This window comes from Perca flavescens, chromosome 11 (genome assembly GCF_004354835.1).
Source record: "Perca flavescens isolate YP-PL-M2 chromosome 11, PFLA_1.0, whole genome shotgun sequence".
NCBI classification, from domain to species: domain Eukaryota; kingdom Metazoa; phylum Chordata; class Actinopteri; order Perciformes; family Percidae; genus Perca; species Perca flavescens.
Genome location: NC_041341.1, coordinates 18,083,270 through 18,110,545, shown reverse-complemented (window position 1 = coordinate 18,110,545; position 27,276 = coordinate 18,083,270). Strand labels below are relative to the sequence as shown.

At 39.2% G+C, this 27,276-nt stretch overlaps 1 protein-coding gene and 1 long non-coding RNA gene across 2 annotated transcripts; one reads left to right on the top strand and one right to left on the bottom strand.

Annotated features, from left to right (window-relative positions):
* Window positions 1-4,886: 4,886 nt before the first annotated feature.
* Window positions 4,887-26,810, top strand: cckbrb (cholecystokinin B receptor b). Its single transcript, XM_028590332.1, has 5 exons — window positions 4,887-5,351; window positions 14,111-14,362; window positions 17,770-18,031; window positions 19,859-19,986; window positions 25,925-26,810. The coding sequence occupies exons 1-5, from the start codon at window positions 5,192-5,194 to the stop codon at window positions 26,464-26,466; spliced, it is 1,344 nt and encodes a 447-aa protein (XP_028446133.1). The 5' UTR covers window positions 4,887-5,191; the 3' UTR covers window positions 26,467-26,810.
* Window positions 20,867-23,675, bottom strand: LOC114563540 (uncharacterized). Its single transcript, XR_003693638.1, has 2 exons — window positions 23,590-23,675; window positions 20,867-22,228 (listed from the first exon to the last, which is right to left on the bottom strand). It is a non-coding gene; the product is annotated as an uncharacterized LOC114563540 (long non-coding RNA).
* Window positions 26,811-27,276: the final 466 nt, after the last annotated feature.

Here is a 27,276-nt window from a genome sequence, read left to right as displayed (position 1 = left end):
TTTTAGTAATGACTACTAATGTAAACTTGATTTGTCTACTGCATCAACTTACCACTCATACATACAGCAAAACTTGTTAAGTTTCATCTTGTGTAAAAACTGAAATGGTTTAAGGCAACGGGTTTCCACTCAAATTTCTAGAAAAGCTAACTAATTCAGGATAGCAGTTAAGGTAAAGCAATTACTTTACACATTGATGATACCAACACTTTATGGTCCACTCAGTCATCAGTTCTTCTCATTGCCTTTCTAAAACAAGATCCTTTTGTAACACAAGTAGACAGAGTCAAAACAAAGACGGAACTGCTATGGACTGAGGAGACATAACCAATAAACACCATTACTGTTGGAGGGAGACTCTGGCCGCTTTGTAAAAACATGTTGCTGCCATCTACTGTTGTCATGAAGACTATTTCTGGACATTTTCCAACAGTGGAGAAATATATCAATAAGTTGTAGAGGTGCAATTCATTTACTTTGTATGCACTAATGCACCACAAATATTTGATGTATGTTTTTTGTTGTTAGTGTGTCTAGTTTAGGGTATTGACGTACAGGTGTGTAATGCAGTAATGTTACCTCAATATGAAATATAAGCATCCTGAACCTCTGTACCACTAAGTGTTAAATTGTTGAAGTATCTCTACACAGTGTCATATTATTGTTATTGTTGGGTGTAATACTCACATTTTGATTTGAATGAATTCAGGTTTGTTGAAGAACAAGGTGCTTAGTCACAGGTTGAAAAACTAAATCGAAAGGAGAGACTGGGAGGATATGTTGGAAAAATCTATAACCTCAACCTTTTCAAAGTTCTTTAGCTCGTGAAATAATGCACCGTCATCAAGCTGTTTTTCATAGTTGAAGATGCAAGTTTTATTGAACAACGATACTTCACAACTGCATAAGCTCTCCTAAAATGGAAAACAGTAAAATAAGAATGTATAAAAGCACACTGATGTATCTAAGTGCATGTTGAATGACTTTTATAGTAGGTTACTATAGTATTAGAGCATTTCTATATTAGGAGTATATATTATATGACTTTTATAGTAGGTTACTATAGTATTAGAGTATTTCTATATTAGGCTAATAATAATGATAATAATAATAATAATAATAATAATAATAATAATAATAATAATAATAAATATTTATTTCACACAAGTAACAAGTCCAAATACTCCACCACTGAGTACTTAAAGCACCTTGCATGTTAAAAAGACATGGTTTAATTTACATTTATCTCTGAGACCTAACAAACATTTCCTTTCTCATAAAGCACTTGCATAGCCTTGTAGATTCTTTGAAACCTGCATTAGTTGCACTTTTATTTTATTTTCCACTTTTTGGCACATTGCTACCTTTCACAGGGAATTACCGTCACCAACGGTAATGTATATCGACAGATATGCAGAACTGTTAATGGAAAGATCGCAAGCTATCCATTATCATTCTCTACAGTCTGCAGAAAAGTGTATCAAGTCAGCCCATGCTCATGCTGTACAGTGTATACAATTACTGATATAAAAATACAGGAAATTCTCATTAAACATCACTCTATAGCACTACAACTTGAAAGCTGCAATTACTGATTTTTTTTTTGGTCACTTGGGGGCAGCGAAAACATGAATGTGAACATGACATTGATATATCATCACCTTTTAAGTTGATATGGTTAACTTAGAAGCAAACATTTGCTTATTTTCACATTCAGCAGTTACGGAGCAACATTATAGTTCATTTGGAGTCATGATTTTAGCCGTTTTTGGTCTCTACCCACTCCTAAGGAAAATGTTTTGCTCTTTACCTTGTAAATGTTCCTCTATTTACCCGCAAATTGCTGCTAACTGTGTCTGGCTACCCTTTGGTTGTGTGCAGTTAGTTTTTAGAGCTTCATTGCTTCACAAACACCAACAGCACTCAGGTGAATAAAATAAAGGCGCTAGACTGTCTGCCACAAATTGAGAACAACAGCAGGAAATGTCAGAATCTGTGCAGGACAGAGGGCGTCAGTCTCTCCGCTTGTATACCCTGACACACACACAGGCGTATGTACCTCCAGAACAGGCACTTACGACTGCTGATGGTTCGGTGCTCTGAGCTCCCCCAAGATAACACATACAGAGTACACACACACACACACACACACACACACACACACACACACACACACACACACACACACACACACACACACACACACACACACACACACACACACACACACACACACACATATATATACACACGTATCGATCCCAGGGCTCCAGTAGCCATAATCAGAGGAGGAAGAAAGTGAGTGGAAGGAGACAGAAATTGTCTTCGGCTCGGCTTAGCACTGATGCATTCCCTATCCATTACCCTAAGTTATCACCTTGTGTTTGCCAGAAAAAAAAGAAAGTTTAATGTAGGCCTATTTTTGTGGTGCCGACTGCCTGGATTGATAAATCCTCCTGTGCTGCAGTTGTTTATTTGATCTGAAACCTTAGAGTTTTTTACGTCAGAAAAGTATGCATATACTGTAACATCAGAGGGTATGAGCTATAAAATGCCACCCAGAAGTCATTATCTCCAACCTGTCTTCATCAGCAGTGGAGCATCAGTAATCAACACGCCATGCCAGTTTGTGATTACCGCACTCAACTGTCTCTCAACAGTATCTCTCTCTTCATCTTGATTGGCACCCTCACATGGCTTGTTTATCTGGGGTAAGTGGCCCTGCACATGACCTGCCAGAGCCAGCTAATTAGACCAGAAGAAAGATTAGAGGTGGGTCGCGTCAAATAATGGCCACTCTCTGGGAGTCATTTGAGCATTTAGAGGCCAAGCAGCCAGTCCCCGCTCTCCACAGCAATAACATGCCTCAAACAGCAGCGACATTACAACCTCCCAAATGTATAGGTGGCACGGAAAAGTCAACTCAATACAGCCCAATGGTGCAGCTGGACTAAAACACATTCTCCTTAAACCTTGATGAAATGATTGATGATGATGGCTTTTTCTAATCATAACAATAATTTACACTCACCAGCCTTTTCTAAATGCCATTAGTTCCATACAGACCAGTAGCAGCATTCTGTCATTGGGCATTATTAAGAATTTTAAAAATGTTTAAAACAAAATTGAATCACAATAAAAATCTCAAAATAAATATGTGCCTAGACCTGCAGAAGTACTGTAACCAAAACTGAAATAATCAAATACATCTGTCATCAAGTAGAACAGCAAATCTTAGAACGTTTTAGTGTTTTCCTGCTTCCTCTTAATAATTTCTCGAATTTTCAGTTTTCTTGCTATTGTCAAAACACGAAGCAAAGTGGCATCTATCAATTCCAATGCAATTTCTTGCAATTATTTACATCATTATGATAAAATCGGACAGATTTTTGCCGAGAAACTGCCAATCAGACACATAAACCTTTTATAAATCTAATGCTCGGAACATCAGGACGACATTATAATTCATACCCTTCCAAAACACATAACTCTATTGACTATTACATATAAAGAAATGAGTTGAGAAATGTGGTCATGGTTATAAGAAACCATGCCTTGACTGTTGAAATAGATCTCACACAGAGCATCCATAAAATGTTTCAGAGAAATCAAATGACGTATGGTAAAAACACAGAGCAAGGATGTGTAATAACAGATATTTTAATATCATATAATTTAATTAGTTTCTTCTAGAGGAGGGGTTAATGGGGTAACAATGATGATTTTGATTATGATAAGCAATATACGGTGTAATAAGGAGGATAACCACCTCAGACTGTGACTCCAACTCTACGTACATTAATGCTCTTGCAAATGACTGAGACAAGAATGTAAAAAGTAGGCCTATTTACATATTTTGCAGAACCCTTTTCTATCAACATAGAGCTCTGTAATGTTAATGTCGATTCTTCACCCAAAAGACAGAAAGTGCACTCGCACACCATGTGAGGGCAGCGGTGCGCATGTAAAACCACTACACTAGATCATCCATCCATCCCAATATGGTCCAGCCAGAGCCATTAGCTATTTCCGCTTATACTGCGGTGAGGCTGGAGCCAAACCTAGTTGACATTGAAAAGGAGGCTACACAATGGACAGGTCGCCAGTCTGACACATAGAGACAGACATTCACATTCACACCTATTGGGCAGTTAAGAGTCGACAATTATCTTAACCTGCACAGTGCCTGGACAAAGTGCGTCACACTTTTTCCTCTTTTTTTTTTTCTTCAAATCTTTTCTCTGAATTCTCCCCAATCTCATTCATTTAAATTGCAGTTTTACAAAAGCTCCAAGGCTATTTTGTCACTCTGAAATTGCAGAGATAAATCTTAAGGCCCGTCACTATTAAGGTATGACAAGATGATAGCTTATCTGGACTCAAATGACTTATGGCAGATAGTGGTGGGGTTGTCACTCAAAAAAAAACCAAGGCATTAACTTGTTATTCGTTTACACAGCACATACTGCTTTCAGCTCATTAAACTCCTTAATTACTTTTAACCCAAGGCTATCTGATTTAAGAAATTAATTGTCATTGTGAATGATTTAATAATATTGTTTCAACCAATAATTCCTAATGTGTTTCACACAGGCAAGAATTATAAATCTATTATTTTTTTTATCGCGCTTTTTTAATGAGAAAAACAAAACTTCTGCATTAATATATGTATGTGTATGCTAAATCTCTGACATAAGATACCTGCGTTGAAGTATTTTTAAATTAACAATTTAACACTGATGACGAGTGTTCACAAACTGACCAATAACCGTTTTGTTGCACGCGCGCACGTACACACACACACACACACACACACACACACACACACACACACACTATATGACAAGTCTCCCAGTCCACTCTCAGCGCCATGCGGTTTACTTGGCAAAGGCGCAGCATTGCGCCGCGCTCCTTCTCTCGCCTGCTGCGCACCGATCCTTAACGCGTGTAATGCCAAGTGAGACACATCTACAGCAAAGGTGGACAAATAAACGAAAAATAAGTAAACGACAGTTTTTTGTTTGTTCTACAGGTTGGAAAGCGACAACTTGCCTCGGTCTCAAGTGTGAAGGACTATGGATGCCGAGTGTAGGGGTTTTACTACTTTAGAGGCTCAGACGAAAATTGACGAAACGTCTAAGTCGAACTTTGTGTAACCTTAGTGACAACATTAAATGTGAAAAAAACAAACATGGATCTCTATGCACGAAATGAGACATTTACATCCCCTGAGTGCGTCGGATCGCAGACTGATGCAGTGCAGAACGGAGCCGGTAACGGGAGCGAGACATCAAACATCACCTGCGGCAACGTTTCCACACTGTTCATACCTCAGCTTGTGAGGTACAAAGGTGAGCGGACACACAGATTACTCAACATTTATCACCTGGACGTTAATTAAGAAGTGCAACTATGACCTCATGTTGTCTTTCTGCTACGGGAAGGTGCTATATTGACCTGACTTAAGTACTTGCTTCCTGGTGATCACAAGGAGGCATGCTGCAAGAAAATTAATTGCAGCTTTCCTTTAAAATACCCTGATGTGCCAGACTCTAGTATTTGTCAAAGTAAAGCTGTGTTGTAAGGTATTTTGCTTGAGATAATAAGAGATCATAATAAAGATCAGCCTTTATTAATCCCCAGAGTGGACATTCATGTGTATACAATGAAATATCAGATAGCGAGAGAGAGAGAGAGAGAGAGAGAGAGAGAGAGAGAGAGAGAGTCACAGTCAGGAATCAAATCAAGGCTAAACAGGGATTTATTTAAAAAAAAAAAAGTCAGTTGCTTCATATCTGGACTGTGCCACACGGCCGTACTGCTGCTTCCTGCTGTTTTTATAATGTTTTATATACAGAATATTAACCAGGGGCTATAGTACTTGAGTCCTCAAGACGTTTTTCTGTTGTCTCGGACTTATCTTGGACTTGTTGCTATTTGGACTCAGACTTGTCTCGGACTCACCAAATATTCTAGTTGTTCTTGACCAGCTTTTTTTTCTTAAGTTACTCCCTCCTTCAAAACAAAACCAGTGATGAAGCGCTAGAACACGCATTGGTGGCACACGCATTGGTCGCCAGGTACACGTCTGGCTGCGTCATATGTCTCAATCATCAGGCAATCAGTTTCATTTTGGCCACAGACACAATGTCACTGAACACTTTGTACTATGGATTCTTCAGGACAAGTAATAAGTTCAAGAATGCAAACATTTTCTTTTTTAACACTTGTGTTTATTGTTATTTGTTACATTTTTCATCAGCAGTCCAGAATGTTCTTGTTACACCAAAATAAAAAGACTCAACATCTAAAATGTAACGTTGCACTTCAGCCTGATGTGACTTAAGTGAAATTGTTACACTTACAGTAAATAACATGGCCTAATTTGATCCTACAGTGTTGTACTCTGCACTTGCTTTTTGATTATTGCAAATAATAAATCTTAAAATAGAAGATATACGGTCTGTCACCTCACATAAATTATGAATAGGTAAATAAGTGGTCTTGAAGATGATTCTTTTTTTTCTGTCTTGGTTATGACTGTGTCTCATTTGGACTCGGTCTTTACTTGGTCTCAAACCTCTTTGGACTCGGTCTTGACTAGTCCTGGTCTTGGCTCTGATATAAACATTTCCAAGCACTTTATTCAAATTGAGGGTATAAAGATGTGTCTGCCAGCTATGTTGTGCATATTGTAAAACCCTCTGAGGTAAATGTGTGGTTTGGGACTATATTAATTAAACTGACTTCCCTTGAGCTTGTGAACAAGAAAGAACATTAATGTGCGTCATCACTCTTGCAATTTCCTCTCAGTCCTCTCTCCACCTGCTATTTTATCAATTAACACTTGCTATTTTCACCCCTTACCGGTTGTTTGTCATGTGTTGATGAGGTGTGCGCATTGGCCACATGTTCGTATAAGACACTGCAGAGATTGTGTTGAACGCTCAACATAAGTGAGAGATACAGTTTCTTAACTGAAAGATTTCACTCTGTTCCCATTTTTACCTCACATCTTCTATACCTGCCAGTGATGAGTAATATTGAGCACCCAATTAGGACACCTGTGACAAGTACATATCAAGAGCGCCTTGTCTTGTGTCTTCTGGTGAGAAGCGCAGCAGCATAGTTAAATTGGGAGCTAAATACATTTTTGTGTTGCCTGCACTATTATGTTTTTGTCTGACCCTGTATAGCTGCTGTCACCATCATTTCTCACTATGTCACTCCAGAATTTGATTACTTCTTTACAATGTCACACTCCTTTCTCTGTCCATCAATTTGACTCTCTGTGTTAATGGAGCAGAGTTGTGTCACCATCAGATTTCGGTCGCACACTTTTTGCTGCAGATCAGGGATGTAAAAGCATGTGCCATGGACCATATATATATATTGTTATGGTTAGGGAATGATTGTGGCTGTGCTGTCAGTAGGCAACAGGGAACAACAGCTGTTTCCAGTTTTACTGTCCAAAGTAGGGTTAGGCAACGATTAAAAGTTTTAATCGTGATTAATCGCATTAATTCCCTGATTAATCGCAATTAATCGCATTGTTATACGCAAAATCCAATAATGAATTAAAAAGTAGTGTATAGTGCAATTCTATTTTAAATGTTCTGCCATATGAACGAAAGTGCCATAACATTTGTTCTGCAAACACTTAACATCAGCATTTTGTTTATACAGTAGCAGTTAAATAAAATATGTGCCCACAAAATCCTGAGCCACATACATTCCACTGCTGGGCAACTTTGATAAAGTTTCCCGCGCACGTTTCAGCATAATGTATCTCCTCTGTTTTCATTACAGTCAGAGCATGTGAATGCAGCGGTAATTATGGTTACCCAGTGATGTCCAGTAGTCCCCAGTGAGAGCTACAGCAGGTGCACGTTGTAAAGTTGTCGCTTTTGCAGTCCTCTCCTTTTCATACAACTCGTGTATTCTTCTTGTGATGGTGCGTCTTAAGGGACTCTCATACCTGCCGTCATTTGTTGCGATTCTCAGAATGTTTTTCAGACCAACGTCCTCCACAACACTAATCGGCCTGCAGTCTGTAGCTATCCATTTCGCTATTGCATTTGTTAGCTTCTCTTGCCTTTGTTTATCTATACTTCTCCCACACGCTGCATCTAAAGTAGTCTGCCGAAGCCTCGCGCCACTGTTTGTTTCGTTGAATAATTTGCTGGGATCAACTGTGTGTATTGCATTTAGGTGATATTTCAGACTAGAAGTACTGGAAGATTCAACTTTGCAGTGGTTACAAATAACTTTGGTCCTGTTGACTGCGCCATCTGGAAGAACTTTAAAATTAAAATGGCCATGTAAAAGTTCTGTACCCTTCTTTTCTTTTACATTTCCTGTAAGCGCGACAGTAGTCAGCAACAGACTTTTACAAAATAAAAGAAATAATAAAAACTGGGTTAATGCGCGATAAAATAATTGTCGGCGTTAATAAATTAGTTAACGCCATAATAACGCGTTAACTTGCCCAGCGCTAGTCCAAAGTTTTGTTAACCCATCCATCTGTCCATTCTGACCTCCACCTAGACACTGATTTGATCACTTTATAATCATGTCACCCGGATTCCTCCTTTGCTACCAAAGGATTAGGCTACATGTAATAATATAGGCTACGTTGTTTTAGGGCACTTGCTGCGGGGATGGTCGCTGAAACATATGCATTTAATGTGTTGTTCTGTCTTCATTCAATTTAAAACAGAAAAGCTTTATAGTTTTTTGGTCTAAAGGTAAACTCCACCAATACTAATTTACTCATTGTGGCTCTGGAGGAGCTTTGTAAAGTTAGTAAATAAACCTAAACATTTCACTAGGATTTTTACACACAGAAGCGTCAAGCATTCCTTTTTAAAATTGGTCTAGGGCATGTTCCTCATTTCTATGGAAGCGCAGCACTAAATAGCTAAAGTATCGTTTTAACAGTAAAAATTGCACCCTGTGTGTATCTCTGTGAAACATTTCAGTGTTTAAATACGACACTGCTTTGTGACTTTTTCACCATGGATACTGTCATCCACCCCTGACACAGCCACCAAACGGGAGCAAACATATCTCAAAGCAAGGAAAATCCTTGTCCCCCGTTGGGAGGAAACATCACTCAGCTAACACCTTTCAAAATGTTTTTACATTGGATGCAGCTCAGGTGTTATTTTTGATTTGGAAGCAAAACCTTCTTCACGTTCTTCATGTCACACGGTTTGACTGCTGTAGACTTGAGATTAGTTATGGTGGCTTTAAAGGAAGCCTGTCACACCTTGTTTACTGCACAAGACAGGTTTTTATAGAATCAATCACAGTGTTTTTAAGTTATCAAGGATACTGGCTGATTGCAGTGCAATTCATCATAAAACAGTAGGAGGTGGTCGTTACTTTGGAGTTGATGAGGACTGCAACAGGAGGGGTTATCAGTCACTGCCAGCCTGGAACAAACCACCATTTTCAATTCCTGAACACAAAGCAGTTATCCCTCACAAAAGGATTTTAGACAAAAAATGCTTTTCATTTCCCTCTTCACTCCCACCACTTCTCTCAGCATTGCATCTCTCCTGTTTGTGCGTATTTCACTATCTACATCACTCACACCCTCTCATCTCACTGCCTGTTGAGAGTTGAGGTGTTTAATACATGCCTGCACTGTGTGCCAAGCAACCAACGTGTTCTGTCGCCCGACCACCGTGACCAGGGGCTCTGAGGCTTGTGTGTTGTTGTCTGTCAGTCAACAGAAAGTGGTTTCGTTCAGTGGCTTCATCAACTGTTCTGGGGTGCAGTTGGCTTAGTGACTAGGCTTAGATGACATTTACTCTGCTGGATTAGCTACTTGCTGTGACATTTAACAATACCTCGGTCTTACAAGAGAATAGCCAGCTTTTCCCTGATAGGTGCAGCGACACGACGGCCAACTGGGACACGCTGCATTTATATTAGACAGAGAGGGGGGTAGGGGGAGTAATTCATTCTCAATATAATGTCTGACATATGAATGAGAGAAACAGATGAAACCTTAAATATTCATGGATAGAATACAAACCCCATTATTAATGTATCCACTATTTCACTGCATATCTAATAATAGTCTGCAGTGGCAGTTCACTTTCCACAATTATTTTAATGTTATTGTTAGCAGCAAATTGGTTCACCAACCTTTCACATCCAACAGTTTAATTGCTGGTAAAATAACAGCAGTGGTGTGTTCAAATCAAGGTTACACAAGATATGGAAAAGATTTAATAGAGTTTTCAATTGCACAACTTAACTAAATTGTGTGTAACATGCATATACACACGGGTGTCCAATATAGCAGACATGCTGTATGTATGTGATACAACCAAATAGGGACAATAGATAGTGGGTGCAGGGAAAGCACTGTAATAAAATATAAATGGCAGATAAATTGAAGCTGTATTCTCTGACGTGTCATGATTTTTTCAGATGGTTGCAAGGAGCAAACCTCTGGAAGTTGCAACAAAGTATTTTTTCCCGCAACTGGCTCACAGTGCCTCTAGTCTGTAAACAGAGAACAGACTGTGTGCCAGAGCTGATGGTCAGACACGGCTTTTGGGCACTGCATACACACTCATGAAACCAGCTCCCCACACCTCCAGTGCTACAGGCTTCCCTTCTGTCATTTGCCTCTAACTAAAAAAAGAGTTTTCCAAATAATTGGTGGAGCTTAGCGCAAACTAAACATTGCTAAATAGACAGTGTTGGTTTCTGTAATGAATTTAAAAAACAAATGTGTGGGTTGGCAGGTCAGCTATTGTGAACGTTGCTGTTTAACAACTTTATCTCTACATTTTTAGTTCAACATTAAGATCCATCAGCCTCCAGATAGAATAATCAGATTAACCAACAGCTCCTGGACAGAAATAAAGTGCAATCATTTGATTGCCTTAAGAATAGACATATGCTGTCAAATTAGTGTTTTGTGTTTTGTGTGTCACAGTATTCAACCAATTCTGTGAGCATAGAAAGTAACAACTTGTCTGATTCCATCAGATTCACAGTGAAACCAGTGAAAAGTAAGGAAATAGCTAAATCTTTAGCTCTTAAATACACCAGCTGGTCACTAAATTTATCAGGCATGATGCTTAAGTAGTTGCAGTGTGTTGATCGGAGCTTTTGAGTTGCAAACTACTCCTGATGCATCTAGAAAAGATGCAAATGTAAACAGCAAAACTGTAAAACCAAAATAATGAGCCGAAAGACGCCAAAACGCACCTTCACAAAGTCTTCATCAAATCTATCTTAACCCAATATGATATATCATAATATATTTGTTGATTATATTTTGAGCGCAGCTAGAGCATTGGTGAGCAAAGTGATTAATATAAATGCTTCTGCTCTACACACATGAACAGGAGCAGATATTGGAAATGCTGGCTTGAAGGAACTGGTAAATGTGCTGAGGAAATTTATCAGTGTTTCCCGCACAGGCAGCAAGCACACAGCAAAGCTAATTGGGTTTGATTAGGCACGAGAGAGAGAGACAGAGAGAGAGAGAGAGAGAGAGAGAGAGAGAGAGAGAGAGAGAGAGAGAGAGTGTGTGTATGTGCACAAACAAGTACACAAACACTTTTATTTGCAAACCTGTTGTGGCTAAGAAACCCTGATGTTATGTCAGCAGAACAGTACCCACCATATTAGAGGTTATTGCTTTTTATTTGCATAGGAGTGTGTAACAGATGGTGAGGCTGCATGTCATTAGATGGGAAGACTGTAAGTGTGTATGTGTTTCTGAGAGAGAGAGAGAGAGAGAGAGAGAGAGAGAGAGAGAGAGAGAGAATTCAATGCTGTGCTTATGTGCCCCAGCCAGCTGTGCACAATTCATATATTTACATCCCAGGTGGATTACTGTTAATCAATATGACTAATGATCAATATCAATAGGATTCTTTTAAACAGACATGAACAGGCCAAGGGAAAAATGGATATTATGTTTTGTGTATTGAATATATATTTGTAATGTTCAGGGTCAGTGAGGTGAAGTGGTGGAAATAAATTTACTCAAGTGCTGTACTTAAGTACAAATTTGAGGTACTTTTTACTTGAGTCTTTTCTTTTCATGCCACTTTCTACTTCTACTCTGCTACATTTCAGAGAGAAATATTGTACTTTTTACTCCACTACATTAATCTGACAGCTCTAGTTACTAGTTACTTTAAAAATTAGGATTTTGCACAAAAAAACACATGCATTTTAAAAAATATGATGTTTTATTATAAATTAAACTACCCAACATTATAACGGCATACAAGTCCAGCTGAAATGATTAGACCATTAAACATTTAGTTGATTGACAGAACTGTTTGAATCGTTTCCAGTTTCTAAAATGTAAGGGTTTGTCTGCATTGAGTACTTTTACTTTTAATACTTGTTAAGTACATTTTCCTGATCATACTTACGTAATTTTACTTAAGTATCATTTTCAATGCAGGACTTTTACTTGTAACAGAGTATTTTTACAGTGTGGTATTAGTATTTTAACTTAAGTAAAGGGTCTGAATACTTCTTCCACCACTGGTGAGGTGTGATCGTTATGGTCCTCAAAGAGTAACCCTGAGAGTATACCCTGTAATTACCCTCTGATTCTCAAAACACAACTGTCAAGGTGAGATGCCTGAAAGATGAAACAGGAGTGCAGTGAGTGAAAAGCAAAGATGGAGATAGCAATGAATTTGGTTTGTGTTTTGCAGGGAACAGCCCCTCTCTTGATGTGTTGCAGGTCTTAGTCTATGTAATTTACCAGTGCCTTTGAGGAACTGTTAATTTTCAGGGGATTAAGACTCGACTGTGTTACCCGTTGGGACCCGGCGGTACCCGGCCGGGTTCAGACATATATTTAGAAATGATGTTCGGGTTCGGGTCAGACTCGGTCACATCAGCGCGATAAGGCATTGAACATTTTAAATTAAACAGCTTATTAACGTGCGCTTGTTGCCCCATGTGCGCTGATGCGCTCATCTGTTGACATTTCTGAATGCTTTCCTACAGTTGCCTAATAAAAGCGGGCTTTAGACACAAACAAACATACATGTGTCATTAGTATGAGAAAAAAATTAGATTTTAACTGTGTTGGACTCGGGTCTGGCTCGGACACAAATTTTTTAATGCCTGTCGGGCTCGGGCCGGGCTCGGTTACTGCTCTGTTGGACGCGGGCCGGGCTCGGACAGAAAAATACGGCCCGATCCACACTCTAGTGCACATGGGTGCCTATAATCTCCAGGATACAGTCGCAGTAGGTAACCTGTTAAAAAGTGTTGTGTCTAAGCAGGGGGTGAAGCAAAGATAACAGAGAAAGCAGACACCATGGACTTGATCCAGTGAAGCTGCTAATAACTGAGGGTAGAGACAAGCTTTGGGATGCAGGCCACAGTATTTTGTACGGTATTTTTAAAGGTAGAAAAAACTACATGATAATTGAGTACTAATTATACTAAATACAATTTTGGGAATTTAGCTACTTTTATGATGATTGGGCAGTTTCTAGGCTTTGATATTTTTGTCAGTCAAACCTGGCAACACTGGTTGCAGCTAATTTGTGGCTTGCCATGTCAGCAGAAACATTTATGCAACAACAAAAACAAGCTAAACGGGCTAATTTTTCAGTCCCAGGCTGGTGACAGCAGAGACCTAGTTGGACAAAAATGAGCAGAAGGTAGAAGCGTGCCAATTATGCTTGTAAATCTGTGTGTGTATTATGTGTGTCTTATTTTGTAATGTTATAATGATGCAGCAACTATGCCATTCTCCACCCCACCCCTACAACCAGATGGTCCAAGTATAATATATACTGTTACTTGAGTTCAAGAAAGCCCAGCTGGACTTACCACAATAACCTTTTCTATTATTTTACTGTATCTTGTATTGAGGTATAAACAGGTATGATATCACAAATAAGTGAGAGCAGTGAGTTTCTTACAGTATTATTTTAGTACAAGAAGTGCAGAAGTAGCACTATTGGCTTGAGGCTCGAGGCTTTCAGGATCAATGAAGACAGCGTGATCGTATTGTTCATCATGTAAAACAGAACTAGTGGTTCAGTATAGGCAAACGCTCTTACAAATCCTCTACTCCTGTCTTCCTCTGCACCAGATGACGACCACACACTGCGGATCCTTCTCTACTCACTCATCTTCTTCCTGAGTGTGTTTGGAAACCTGCTAATCATTGTGGTGCTGACGGTCAATAAACGCATGCGCACTGTGACCAACACCTTCCTGCTGTCGCTCGCCATCAGTGACCTGATGATGGCTGTCTTCTGCATGCCCTTCACACTCATCCCCAGCATCCTCAAGGACTTCATCTTTGGAGCCGCCATGTGCAAGATTGTGTCCTACTTCATGGGTGAGCGAAGGGGGAATATAAATGTACAGACTATCTACTGTATCTGTATGTTTGCCACTATTCTCTACATTCAGTAAAATAACATGATACACACATCCTAAAGCACTTCCTTGTTCACTTTTGCCTGTGTATTATAATAGACACTATACTTTATATAACACTTTTTGGCAAACAAAGACATCACATATCTTTCACAGTTTTGTCACTATTGCAATTTCATGTGAAATTGCTCAAACAGGCATTACATGTTTTTTTTCTTGTTACTTTCATCAATTTTCAAAACAAAAAAATCCCATTATAGCAAACCTGAGAAAACCAAATCTCTGCCATTTAATGTGTGTGTGTGTGAGATATAGAAAGAAAATTTCATTTAAGTCTGATTATTAGACCAATTCCATATTGCCTTAAGAAGAGATTTACTTTGCAGTTTTACTGCTGACAAAAATTATATTGATTTCTTTTACTTGTGAACATAAATTGCAACACCCGAGGAAACAGGCAGCACTCAGGAAGTGATCAGGTTCTCTGACCTGTCCACCACTTTACAAAAGGTATAGATTACCATTAAACACAAACAATATCACAGACAATTTTCATTGTCTCCTCCATTTGTGGCAGGATCATTGGAGAGTTTAAGTGAGTAATGGGTAATTTTCCTTGTTTACATCAAGGGAAACATCCATCTAGGTAATGGGTTCTCTTCTAAAAGTAAAATTACTGATTTAAAAAAACAAAAACAAAACAACTACAATAGTACTTGCTGTGGTACAGGATGTTTAACTACTTTACCTACTGTTCTGCATATTATATGTTGATCATAGTTTTATGTCAAAATGTACAAAGTAGGGCTGTCAAAATTAACGCGTTAATTTTTGCGTTAATTTTTTAATATTTAACTCGTTAAAAAAAATTAACGAAATTAACGCAGCTGTGTTTGTTTACTTCATGTGGCGGCTGAGAAACGTAATACGTCTCCATAACAGCAGGCGGCGCTACTCTGTATTGTTGCCCAAGTAATGAAAACCGGCAGCTGATTGGACGAACGCGTCACATGGGTTTGTTTTCTCCGGATATTGAGAGCCAGACTGTCATGGCGGCCGTTCAGAATACGATCTCATATTGTACTAAAATAGTTCACTGAAACATGTTTCTGAAAACATTTTAAGCGAGAAATAGCCTGTGATGCAGTTGTCTTCATTTCAGCTCAACAAAGGTCAGTTTAGAAGATTTTCGTCAGATTTTGAGAGACTAGTCACCTCATTGCGCTCGCCATTTCCGGGTGATTCCCGACTGCCCTGCCGCCGACTGAACTCTCGGCTCGTTGGAGATGAACTGAACTCTCGGCTCGTTGGAGATGAACTGAACATAGGCTCGTTGGAGATGAACTGAACATAGGCTCGTTGGAGATGAACTGCGCCTCGCCTGTAAAGTAGACGAGAGCAGGCGACAGCAGCCGGGGACGGTGACAAAAATCTGCTCTCAAGTCAGACAGTTTCTAGACGTTTCCAGCAGCCTTCAGCAGGACTAAATAAGCCAAATTGTTGCTGCTGTTGTTCTGAAAGATATTAAACATTCTGAACTTAGCAGAACCTTTCCTTGTTTGTTTTTTTCTTTATATTTGCAAAGTTAAGTGATTTAGCATTTAAATATCCATTATTACAAGCTTCAGTCTCAATTTAAAAAAGCGATTAATCGCGATTAATTACAGCAAATTGTGCAATTAATTACTTAATTTTTTTAATCGATTGACAGCCCTAGTACAAAGTAATGTGTGACTATACTCTCAGAAAAGTAAAATGTACAAAACGTCTCCCTAGGATGTAGTGGATAAAGTTTTGCAGCACACAAGGAAAATAAACAGAGGGAGTTAGGAGAGGAAATATTTTAATTAAGATGTAGAAGGATAAAGTAATAGATTACGAAATAAACTAATTTGCCCTGGAAGTAATTGGTAATGGGATACTTTATGTCCTTGGGAATGAAATTCTACATCTGAGCAATAAAAGCAAATATGAAATAGAAGATCGCATAAAAATTGAGAGGTAAGTAAAAAACAGCGCAACAAGTCCTCCAAACTATACGACAATATAGGTAGTTGATTCCTACCCTCTAATGCGACCCACCCCCAATTTCCACTGGTTGCGGATCCGCTCTGGAACCGCAGCAGAGTCATTAGGTTTCCATTAAAGTCAACATGTTTATTTCCACTGCCTGCAGAATGGCACTGCTCCGGTGATCCGCAGCTCTCCGGAGCAGATACGCAGAGCTTCTATTTTTGCCGGACACCGGAGAGCTCCGCAGCAATTCAGCACACGGCAGATAGTGTGGGACAGGAAGTCGAGCACAGAAGCAAAATAAAACATCCGGTTAATTTTCAAAATAAAATACACCATGCTCACGGCGGATCATACTTCCCTGCACTACACCTTGAAAACACAGCACAGAGTTGTTTCCCCTCTACTCCTCTGGATGGAAACAAACTGTTGTTGGTTTTGTGGTTCTATTCTACCTGAATTTCCTCGTGACTTCAGCTGTCAGTCATGGCTGCAGCCGTTACGCAACAAATCCGGACCTGGTGGGTGTTGACGGACGGCAGAGCACGGAGCCGACACGCAGCGGAGCCGGTCCGCAGACGTTCTGCATTCAGTGGAAATCTCCAGCCATAGGGGAGTTTCATAAATTAACGCCATTAGCAGTGGTAGAAAATACGAGCCCAGACACATATAATGAACTAATACACTAATACATTGTACTGACCCTGAAAGACAAGCCATCTGAGAATTAAATAGAAAAGGTGGATTAGATAAAGCACATGGACCATGAATGAAGGAGAGCCATCATCTTGATGCACTGAGGAAAAACTGGACAAACCCAGGGCTGACTGTTCTTTGCTTCAATGGGATCTGCTCTAAAGCTGCCCTCATTGGTACAAACACAGTGTTCCCCTGGGTCCTGACTTGCACAAACACACATACAGTACACACACACACACACACACACACACACACACACACACACACACAGCCTACAGTCTGTATTCTCGCTGAGGACATGGATAAGAGAGGTAAAGAATAATTTCCCATCTTGTCCTGTCAGAAGGGAGATGGCTGATATCATCGGTGACCGAGGCCAACATGATTTATTCTACCAAGACTCAGATAACCATCCCCATCTACATTCTCAAACTGTATTCATTTGCAAGCAAATCTTCTCTCAGCACCTCATTTTATTCTCAGTTATGATTGTAGATATTACATGCACATCAACAAACATGTTGATGTTACTTTTTTATTACTGCTCCAAGCTCTATTCTGAGCGCAGACCGGTAATAACTTTTCATGCGTCAAAAGAAAAGATAGCATGTATGTTTACTTACTTTTTAAATAATCTGTTTTGTTTTGCTACAGGAATATCAGTGAGCATCTCCACATTTAGCCTGGTTGCCATAGCGATTGAGCGCTACAGTGCCATCTGTAACCCCCTGAAGTCACGGGTGTGGCAGACCCGTTCCCATGCCTATCGGGTGATCGCTGCTACGTGGGTGCTAGCCTTTGTCATCATGATCCCCTATCCAATTATCAGTCACTTGGAGTCTTTTCCGCGTCCTGACAACACCACTGCTCACCAGTGTCGCCACATGTGGCCCCTCGCAACAGCAGAACAGGCCTGGTGAGTGTTTGGGTTTTAGATGGTGTGTCCTTTAAACAATCCCAGTTCTTTAACAACGTTTTACGACTACTATCAGAAGTGTTTACCTGCAAACGTGTCAAAAAACAAATCATTAGCTAAAAACATTATCATCAACCACCATAACCTGCAGGTCATAAAAGAACAAACACCATGTATTGAATTGACAAATGGTGTATTTTTATATGAATTCTTTTTTTTTTTTTTTAAACTTACATAGTCTCAGTTTAATGTTATGCCATTTTTATTGCTTGAATATTAACATTATTACCACCTTTTTAAGATTTAACAAGTAACTACTTAGGCCTTTGTGTAAGACATGGGCAGATTTTGCATAGCAAATAAGAGAGTGTCTTAAGTATGCATACACTACGTTAAATATTAAAATGTATGGGGCCTAGGGGTTAAGGAAGAAAGCTTCGGACCGGGAGGTGTCCGGTTCAGTCCCCAGACCTGTCAGGATAAAAATCTGGGTGGGAAAAGTGAAAGAGCAGCGCTTGCCCCTCTCTCATTACCACCACTAAGGTGCCCTTGAGCAAGTCCCTTAACCCCAACCACTCCAGTGGAGCTGCTCAGTGGCCAGCAGATCAGACTGTGATTGTATTGGGCAGCTTCCAGGTATCAATGTGTAACTGTGTGAATGTGACAGGTCTTTGTTGCAAATGAGAAATAGTTTTTTTTTTAAAAACAGCCGGTTGTCTTGGAGGTAGCATATTTTTGGACATAGAAGGCTGCTTGTGTAGTAGAGGTGTGAATCTTCACTGCTCTCCCGATTTGATTATGATTATCATGTCATCGATTCAATTCGATTCGATATCTCAATGCATCACGATGCATCGCATCAAATACATTTTTGTATTAAAGGCATGTAGGATATTTAATTGATAGCTTCTCAAGCTTCAAAAACAAAACATTCTGCAATGCTCTAATACTAAATAAATTTGATACATAAAACTACAGCACTGAGCACATGGCACTTCCTGAATGTGTAAAACATAACAGAATATGCAAACAGAAATGTTGTTAGGCCTACATTAAATTGTAAACAGAAATAATCGATTATGAGCCTACCGATTATCGATGCAGCATTGTCCATGTCCACGATTTGATGCATCGATTATTTGATTAATTTCAACACCTCTATTGTGTAGACAGTCCTATTCCCAGATTAATAAGGTACAATATAAATGAGTATTGGATTGAAGGTTATTTTCACTCTCTACACAGTGATTCGTCAACAGGGAAATTGTTTTGTATAAACAACCAAATTTAAGGTATTTTTCCATTAAAATAGTCACATTATATGAAAAATAATTTAGTTATGAATTTGAAAAACTGGAGAAATATTTTTAGTTAATCCTAATAGTCATCACTGTAATGTGCATCTCACCGTGGTCCTATAATATCATGCACTGCCCAGCACATCTGACTGATTAAAAAGGACAAAATCAATTCAAGAACAAATAGAGATTAGTGATCTCCAAACCACACGCACAGTCCATACACCACAATGTATTTTCTTTGGGCTACTGGATCTATTTCTTGTTGAGAGATGATGTGGTTTAAAAAAATATATAAAATATAAATATATTTTTGCAATTTGAAAATTTTAAATATCCTCAGAACAGTACATTTTGCTGAACAACATTCTGCTCAGGTTTTTCTTTTTCGGAAATGCTTAGCTCCGGGACTCGAATGTACAGGTAATGGTAATACATTAATACATGAGAGGTACAAACTGAGGCTACATGAATACCTAAATGCATGTGGCAGTGGGATCTTTACCTCTCTCTCATGTGTCTCTTTTAGGTACATTCTGCTTCTGCTCGTGCTGTTTGCAATCCCAGGGTTGGTGATGATTGCGGCCTATGGACTCATCTCCAGGGAACTTTATAGAGGCATCCAGTTTGAGATGGACCACAAAAAAGACTCTACCGGTAAGGCCATAAACCCTGCATGTGGAAAACATACAGAAAAATAGTTGTGTTTAAATTTGCACCGGTTAATTTACATGCATGGAATTACAATTGGTACGGAGCCCCCCTGGTGTCATCTGAGAAAAAAAAAACTAAACCGTTCTCACGGTTTTATAATCTGTTCGCACGGATTCATAATCCGTGCCCTCAATTTTATAAACTGTTCGCACGGTTTTGCAATCCGTGCTCACGGTTTTGTAAACGTACCCACGTAATCCGTGCCCTCGGATTTCTAATCTGTGCGCACGGTTTTGCAATCTGTGCGTACAAATGTGTAAACGTGCCCACACAAATGTTTTTAAAGGCTGTTTCCTGTTCATGTTTTTGAGCTATTAAACAACACAGATCTAAGTGTGTGTGTATATGAGTTTCTCATTCTAGGAGATTCCGGGGGGGGGTAGAGATGGGGGGGCGGACATAGTTATTTCATAAAGCAAGTAATCATTAGTAATGCCCAATGAATGAATGCCCAAAAGGAGGATATTTATAAAATGAACGTTTTTACTAATGTAGAAGTGTTTGTTAATCTTAAACTGCTTGTCAAGAAATAAGTAAACCATAACATTTATCAGTGTTAAATACAGACCAGCTCACCACTTTATTTTAAGAGGCAAACCCATGAAGTAATGCTTTGTTAATTATGATTATAACACCTGGTATTAAACAGAAAACATACACTGCTGTGACTGGTAGGTTTTAGGGCGTGTTCTTTTATCTGCAGACTTAAAGACCTAAATATCAGTATTAACTCATTATGATTGCCTTAATCAAGAAATTGTTATTGCTTTAAGTCACGCATGAGATGCTGAAATATTGTAGATTCTTGATAGTTCATGAAGTGTTAAATTAATAAACCCATTATTTTTAATGCATGTATCATTCAAAAAATGGTGATATCGTAATTCATATACCCTTTCCATACAAGTTTACCATAATCCTACAGGCCACAGTGTGACAATGATCATGCCACTCTTCCGCCACATAATGTTGCTACTTGCCACTCTGATAATAAAGGTGACACTACTGTATAAACTTTACTACAGCTACAGTACAGTATAGAATTGAGTTCATTCATATATAGTTTAGAAAATATATATCCACAATGAAGCTGACAGCAAAGAGGGACTAATAAAAAATTTGCAATTACTAACATTTCAGCACCATGGACAGCATCATAGTCTTATCAATACACAGAGTAATTATAATCATATCCTGGAGGATATAGAAGTGATGAATTTACAAACAGAATACCTCTAAATGCAGATGCAATAACAATATGAAATTCAGGGTCTATGCAGTGAAGTCCACTGTATTTGGACTAATCTGTGCAATCTAAATACAGACTAATAAACATTTTAAAAAATGTGCACATTTTGTAAACCAGTATATTGTCCGTGGGAGCACCAAGAAATACTTAAAGCAGGTTACTGATACTCTTCTAAGAAAGGGAAGCCTCTTGGTCTGGTAGGTGTGACAGAACTATCTGAAGGCCAGAAAAGAATTCAAGAACAACAAGAGATATACAAGTACAAACTAAGTGTATTTATTAAGTAAAAATTGTTGCTGCATTTGAAAATCTACTTAAAACTCCACCCTCTCTACCCTACTTGTGTTGATCTCACTAAATTCAGGATTGTTAGACCCTGTAGCTTTTATCAGCATATGTTTTGATCAGCGTATGTTTTGCTCAGTGTGTGAGTGTGTGTGTGTGTGTGTGTGATGATCTACATCAGTCATTAGGGTGTCTGGAGACTGTGTCCGCTCTAATCTCCTAAGGCCAGAAGAGCCCACCAATGTTGTGCCTTGTGTAGCTCACATAATGCATTTCAGTAAGTGAGGACTTGGTTAGACTACTTTTGAAATGCCTCTGCTACTACCTATCAATGTTTAATATTGTAGTCAGTTCTTCTCTCAGGGAAAGGTAGAGGTCAATGGCCATGTATGCATCCACAGGAACATGGAGGTTGTTTTGGGCCATTAGGTAGGTGCAGAGGGTGAACACATCTTCATCACAAGCAATGTCACTGCGGTGGATGCAGTCAGAATCACACCTGATGCAATATTCCTCAGACACCTGGCAAAGATAGTCCTCTGTGTTATATAGTTCTGGGATAGCATACATGGCATCAGGCCGACCATGGGGAACATGTTCGTTCCTTGATGGACGAATCAGGTGGCTGTTCCAGCTCTCCTTGGTTGAATCCTGCAAAGGTGAGTAGTAGAGTAGAAATGATAAAATCATATTAATTCAATTAATCATGATTACTAGGGAAAAACAATATATACCCTGTAAAACCTGGAAATATTTCAATTTGAGGGCTTGATTTACATATATATTCTTAGATGAATGCAACCAGAAGAAAAGCCAGTAAGATCACACTTTTTGGCTACTAAAAACCAAAGTGGGTCATAAGTAGGGGAGACAATGACCCAATTATGTTTTCTGTCACAGTCTATTGGTAGATTTCAAAACATGTTTGCAGACAAGTTAGACCAACTGCGAAGATCTTTTTTTAAGCTCCTCGATTGATTGTGAGCGAATTGTTTACTGAATTCCTTTATTAAAAGTCCTTTTATATATACTATTTGCATTTAGGTATACTTTGTTTTACAATAAACCCAGGTGAAATTGTGACCCCATGGCCTTTTTGTGATAAAGGATTTGGGTCATTATCACCAATCTTTTTTTTAAATTGTCTCAAGAAAATAACCTCCTAAGAACAAGGATAACAAAGCTAAAAAAAATAACGAATAACGAATAAAAAGGAAGACAACTGCACACAAAGATGTGAAAAGATAGGCTAAGTGTACACAAAAAGTTAGAGTATCATATCCAATGAAAAGTAAGTAGCTTTGTTATGCCTACATCTGCCCCTGATTATAGCGTTTTTATTCAAGCAATGATTATATCCTACTGTTTGGTATATGTGACGATTAAGAATAAAGTGTGTAACGTTATCTTACAAATATATAAAAGCTACGAAAATCTGCTCAACTAATTGGATGCTCAAAGTTGCAGTGTTTGAAGCTTCATAACTGGACAAGCGCATTCTCATGAAGATGTTTGTTCGATATGGTACGAAAATGTAAGCACACATATAAATGAAATCTTACAAAAATAGAGACCAGACCACAGAGCCCTGTAAAAAGCAGCAGCGGTTGGAAGTTGCGTTACCCGAGAATATGATATTGTTAGGCGGCTACACAGCTCGGTGATATGTCGCTGTATCAGCGGGAGTTGGTAGCTAGTTCAGTTTACTCGATATAGGGTGACTTTGAGCTGGGTACAGCTAGGGCCCCGCGAGATGCTGGTCGTTTCGGCCGGACATTACACTTATCTTAAGGCAACAAAACCACCCATCCACCCAGACCTCCTCACTATCTGTAACAGCAGCAGTTACTTTGGTGCTCACAGAACGCCAGCCTAGCTAGCTAACTGAACGGTTTTGGAGTGAGTGAAAAACTCAATACATGCAACGTTACGTTAAGAAAGCAGTACAATGAACAATGCAATACATAATATAGCATTACATCTAGCCCTAAATCAAGATAAATATAACTTACTTGTCGGATGCAGACGCTGCTGAAAGTAGGCTAACTGTGCCGTCTTCTTCTCTGGAATGTTAAACATTTGTGCGCGTTTACGTGGGCACGTTTACACATTTGTACGCACAGATTGCAAAACCGTGCGCACAGATTAGAAATCCGAGGGCATGGATTACGAATCCGTGCGAACAGATTATAAAACCGTGAGAACGGTTTCGTTTCTTTTTTCTCAGATGACACCAGGGGGGCTCGGCGCTTGGTACAGTTGGTTTTTGTTTCTCAAACTGAAATTACTACACCAACAATATTTAAACTTCTGAGCTTCCTTAAGAAGAGCAATCTTTGCTTTGCCTTTTTTTAAGATAGCGTCATCATCCCGGATGGTTATAAAATTCCTTGCAGTAAATTTCAAGTACTGTGCTTAAGCACACATTTTGAGGTATTTGTACTTTACCTGAGTCTTTTCTTTTCATGCCACTTTCTACTTCTACTCTGCTACATTTCAGAGAGAAATATTTTACTTTTTACACCACTACATTAATCGGACAGCTTTAGTTACTAGTTACTTTAGTAACAATCTTAATTTAGTAACTTAGTTACTAAATTAAGATTGTCGCACACAAAACACATGCAGTTTATAAAATAAGATGTTTTATTATAAATTAAACTACCCAGTTGAAATTATTGGACGTTTAAAGGCTTAGTGGATGGACAGAACTGTTTTGATTGTTCCTATTTTGTAAAATGTGAGGATATTTCTGCATTGAATACTTTTACTTTGAATACTTTTCTCTTGATACATGTCATTACACTATCCAGCAGCTACCAACTAGACACTTATGTTAGCATTTACATTTTTCTTTTTAATTTATGCGAATGATGAGGAATTTTAATTACCACGATTTCATTAGCACTACAATCATTTTAATGTGTGCAGGTTAAGTGGAACATAACCTGTTGTGGGCATGTGAGAGTGTGTCTGGGATGACAGAAGCATGGAGTGCATTAGTGGATAGAATTGGCTGGCAGCTGCGGGCCTGGACTTCACCATCTGTTTAGTCTCAGAGAGAAAGACGTTGTCAAAAAAAAGCTTGAGAGACAGAGATCATGGGGTAAAAACAACAATAAAGGGATAAATAAACCTCTTGGAAAATGTGTTTAATAATCCAGGAGTGGGTTGTATTTGCCTTAGGGCTGGTATTATTGTATCCAGTGTACTTTGTATTTTATCAATGAATTGATGATGGATGATTACAAATGGGTGCAGGCATTTCCACAGAGCTGGGGTGCTTTGGCTTTAGCTTGTTCATTTAAGATTTAGTTTTTTTACTTACTGGCTGTAGGACAGCACATGTTTTCCCTGTTAAATTAGTTTTTAATCCAGTGGCAGAACTATTTGTCAAATGAATGAAAAGTACTCTACTAGAAGGGAATTTTATAGGACAAAACAAAACTAGCCAATAACTCTGACAGTCAAAGGTAATTTCATAGTCACATGTTCAACACAAAGTATAGTATTAGCCAATCATACATGTTTACGTCCTATCTCTAACACTATGTACTTTATATAAAAATTTGGCGTTCGGTCTATCTGCATACACAAACACCGCACTCTAGATCTTTGCTGCTACACAACTGTCTGCTTTCTGAAATGTAATTCCTTATCCTTTTCCTGCAATACCATTTAGTTGTATGTGACTGTTTCTGTCAGGCAGGTGGATACGTGGCAGCAGAGTAACCAAATGCAGACAAGCAGGTCAACAAGAACAGTTCAGTAATTTATTAAAGAAGTGAAGGTACAAAAACGCAAATGCAATGCGATGCAAAAAGCAACATTGACAATATGGCAGGGAATTAGTGGAAAAGGACCAGTTATATCCTCAGAAATGCATGGGGGAAATGAGAAGTGACTGGAGACAGGGAACGATGGGCAGACTGCGTACAATAAAGACAGCTGAGGCAGACAGTTTCTTTGAATATTTGTTCATGTTCATGAAATGTTGTGTATCTCAGGCCATGTTGGGGGGTTATGAGCTCATGGACAGTCTGTGCAACCCTCGACCTATTAAGGAGATTGCTGCTCACATGCATGCAACATCAACAGAGAAGCAAAGAGTGCACGCACTAAGAAATGTTTTTTTGATGGACCTATTATTTGGTAACAAACCTTTTGACATTAGTATCGGTTATTAAAATAAGACAGGCTTAACAATGACATATTAACAATGTCTACAAAGTACGGTAAAAGCATGAACTCTCACAAAATGGAAACATGACTCACATCTTAGGGGATCACATTTTAAATACAATACATGTAATTCATAGAAATACTCTTTTTTACTTTGCCATACAGATGTGAAGAATGGACTGACCTCCACTGTGTCTGCTGTTAGTGATGATGGCGATGGTTGCTATGTTAATGTTGTCCAGCGGCCGCACTCAATGGAGATGACCAACGTGGCTGCATCCAGCAGGGCAATCAAGGCGGAAAGACCACGCAGCAACACATCTGAGGCCAAGCTGGAGGCCAAGAAGCGAGTCATCCGCATGCTGGTGGTCATTGTTGTCCTATTCTTTCTCTGCTGGATGCCACTGTATTGTGCCAACACCTGGCGGGCTTTTGACGACCTCTCTGCCAAACACGCCCTCTCAGGGGCACCCATCGCTTTCATCCATTTGTTGTGCTACACCTCTGCCTGCGTCAACCCGATTATTTACTGCTTCATGAACACACGTTTTCGCAAAGCTCTGCTAGCCACCTTCTCGTGCTGTGCTGCACCTTGCCATCATCGCCGCCGTCGTGGGCTACGGGACAACGAAGAGGATGTAATGGCAACAGGAGCGTCCATGTCCAAGTTCAGTTACACTACAGTCAGCACCATGGGAACCTGCTAAGGCAGATGGATGCAGGCACAGTCCAGAAGAGACAGTTACTACGGCAACACAGCATCCCACATCCTTTGTTTTTAGGCCAATTCTATACTCATAGTGACAATAATGTGGAGTGGAAAAAAACAGGCCATAGATTGTAGCAGAATAGAAACTTCACCCTGTGCGTAAAGTTATGTAGAGATCATTTAATGAAACACAGTCTTACAGTGTAAATACCTCCATAACATTATTGATAAAAGCACTAAAAAACAAGTACAGTTATCTCTTGTCACAGTGGACCAAGGCATATTGTTTGCTTCGATGTTTACAGCGGGGCAGGTATGTGTGTGTGTGCCTGTGTGTGTGTGTGTGTGTGTGTAGTGGTGGGCTGTATGATATGTGAGGGATGAATTTTATTAATTTAGTAGTCATTATGTAGCTATAAAAATAGGAAGACCGCAATCTGTTAATCTGCGTTAATGACGCTAATTGCAATTGCCTTGTGGACTAAGTGCCTGGTTCTACATACTATGTTATGTTTGTCAACTGTTGATATGTCTCATTCATAACAGGCACCATAAACACAGACAAATTGTAAACTGAAGGGTTGTGAAAGTGGAGTTTAAAGACTCAACAAACTGAAAATCCTCAGAAGATAGGAATGTCCTCCTGATGGGACCTGATAAATGAGTGGGTTGTCAGTTCTACATGGCTCCACGGTTCACAGAAAACCCGTAAGTGGTATAACAGTTTAGACGGGAAGTGTTGATGCCTTGTGTTGTGGTTGTAAATTGTAATGCTATTTGCCTTTGTGTTTTTGAGCTTTTAGACACA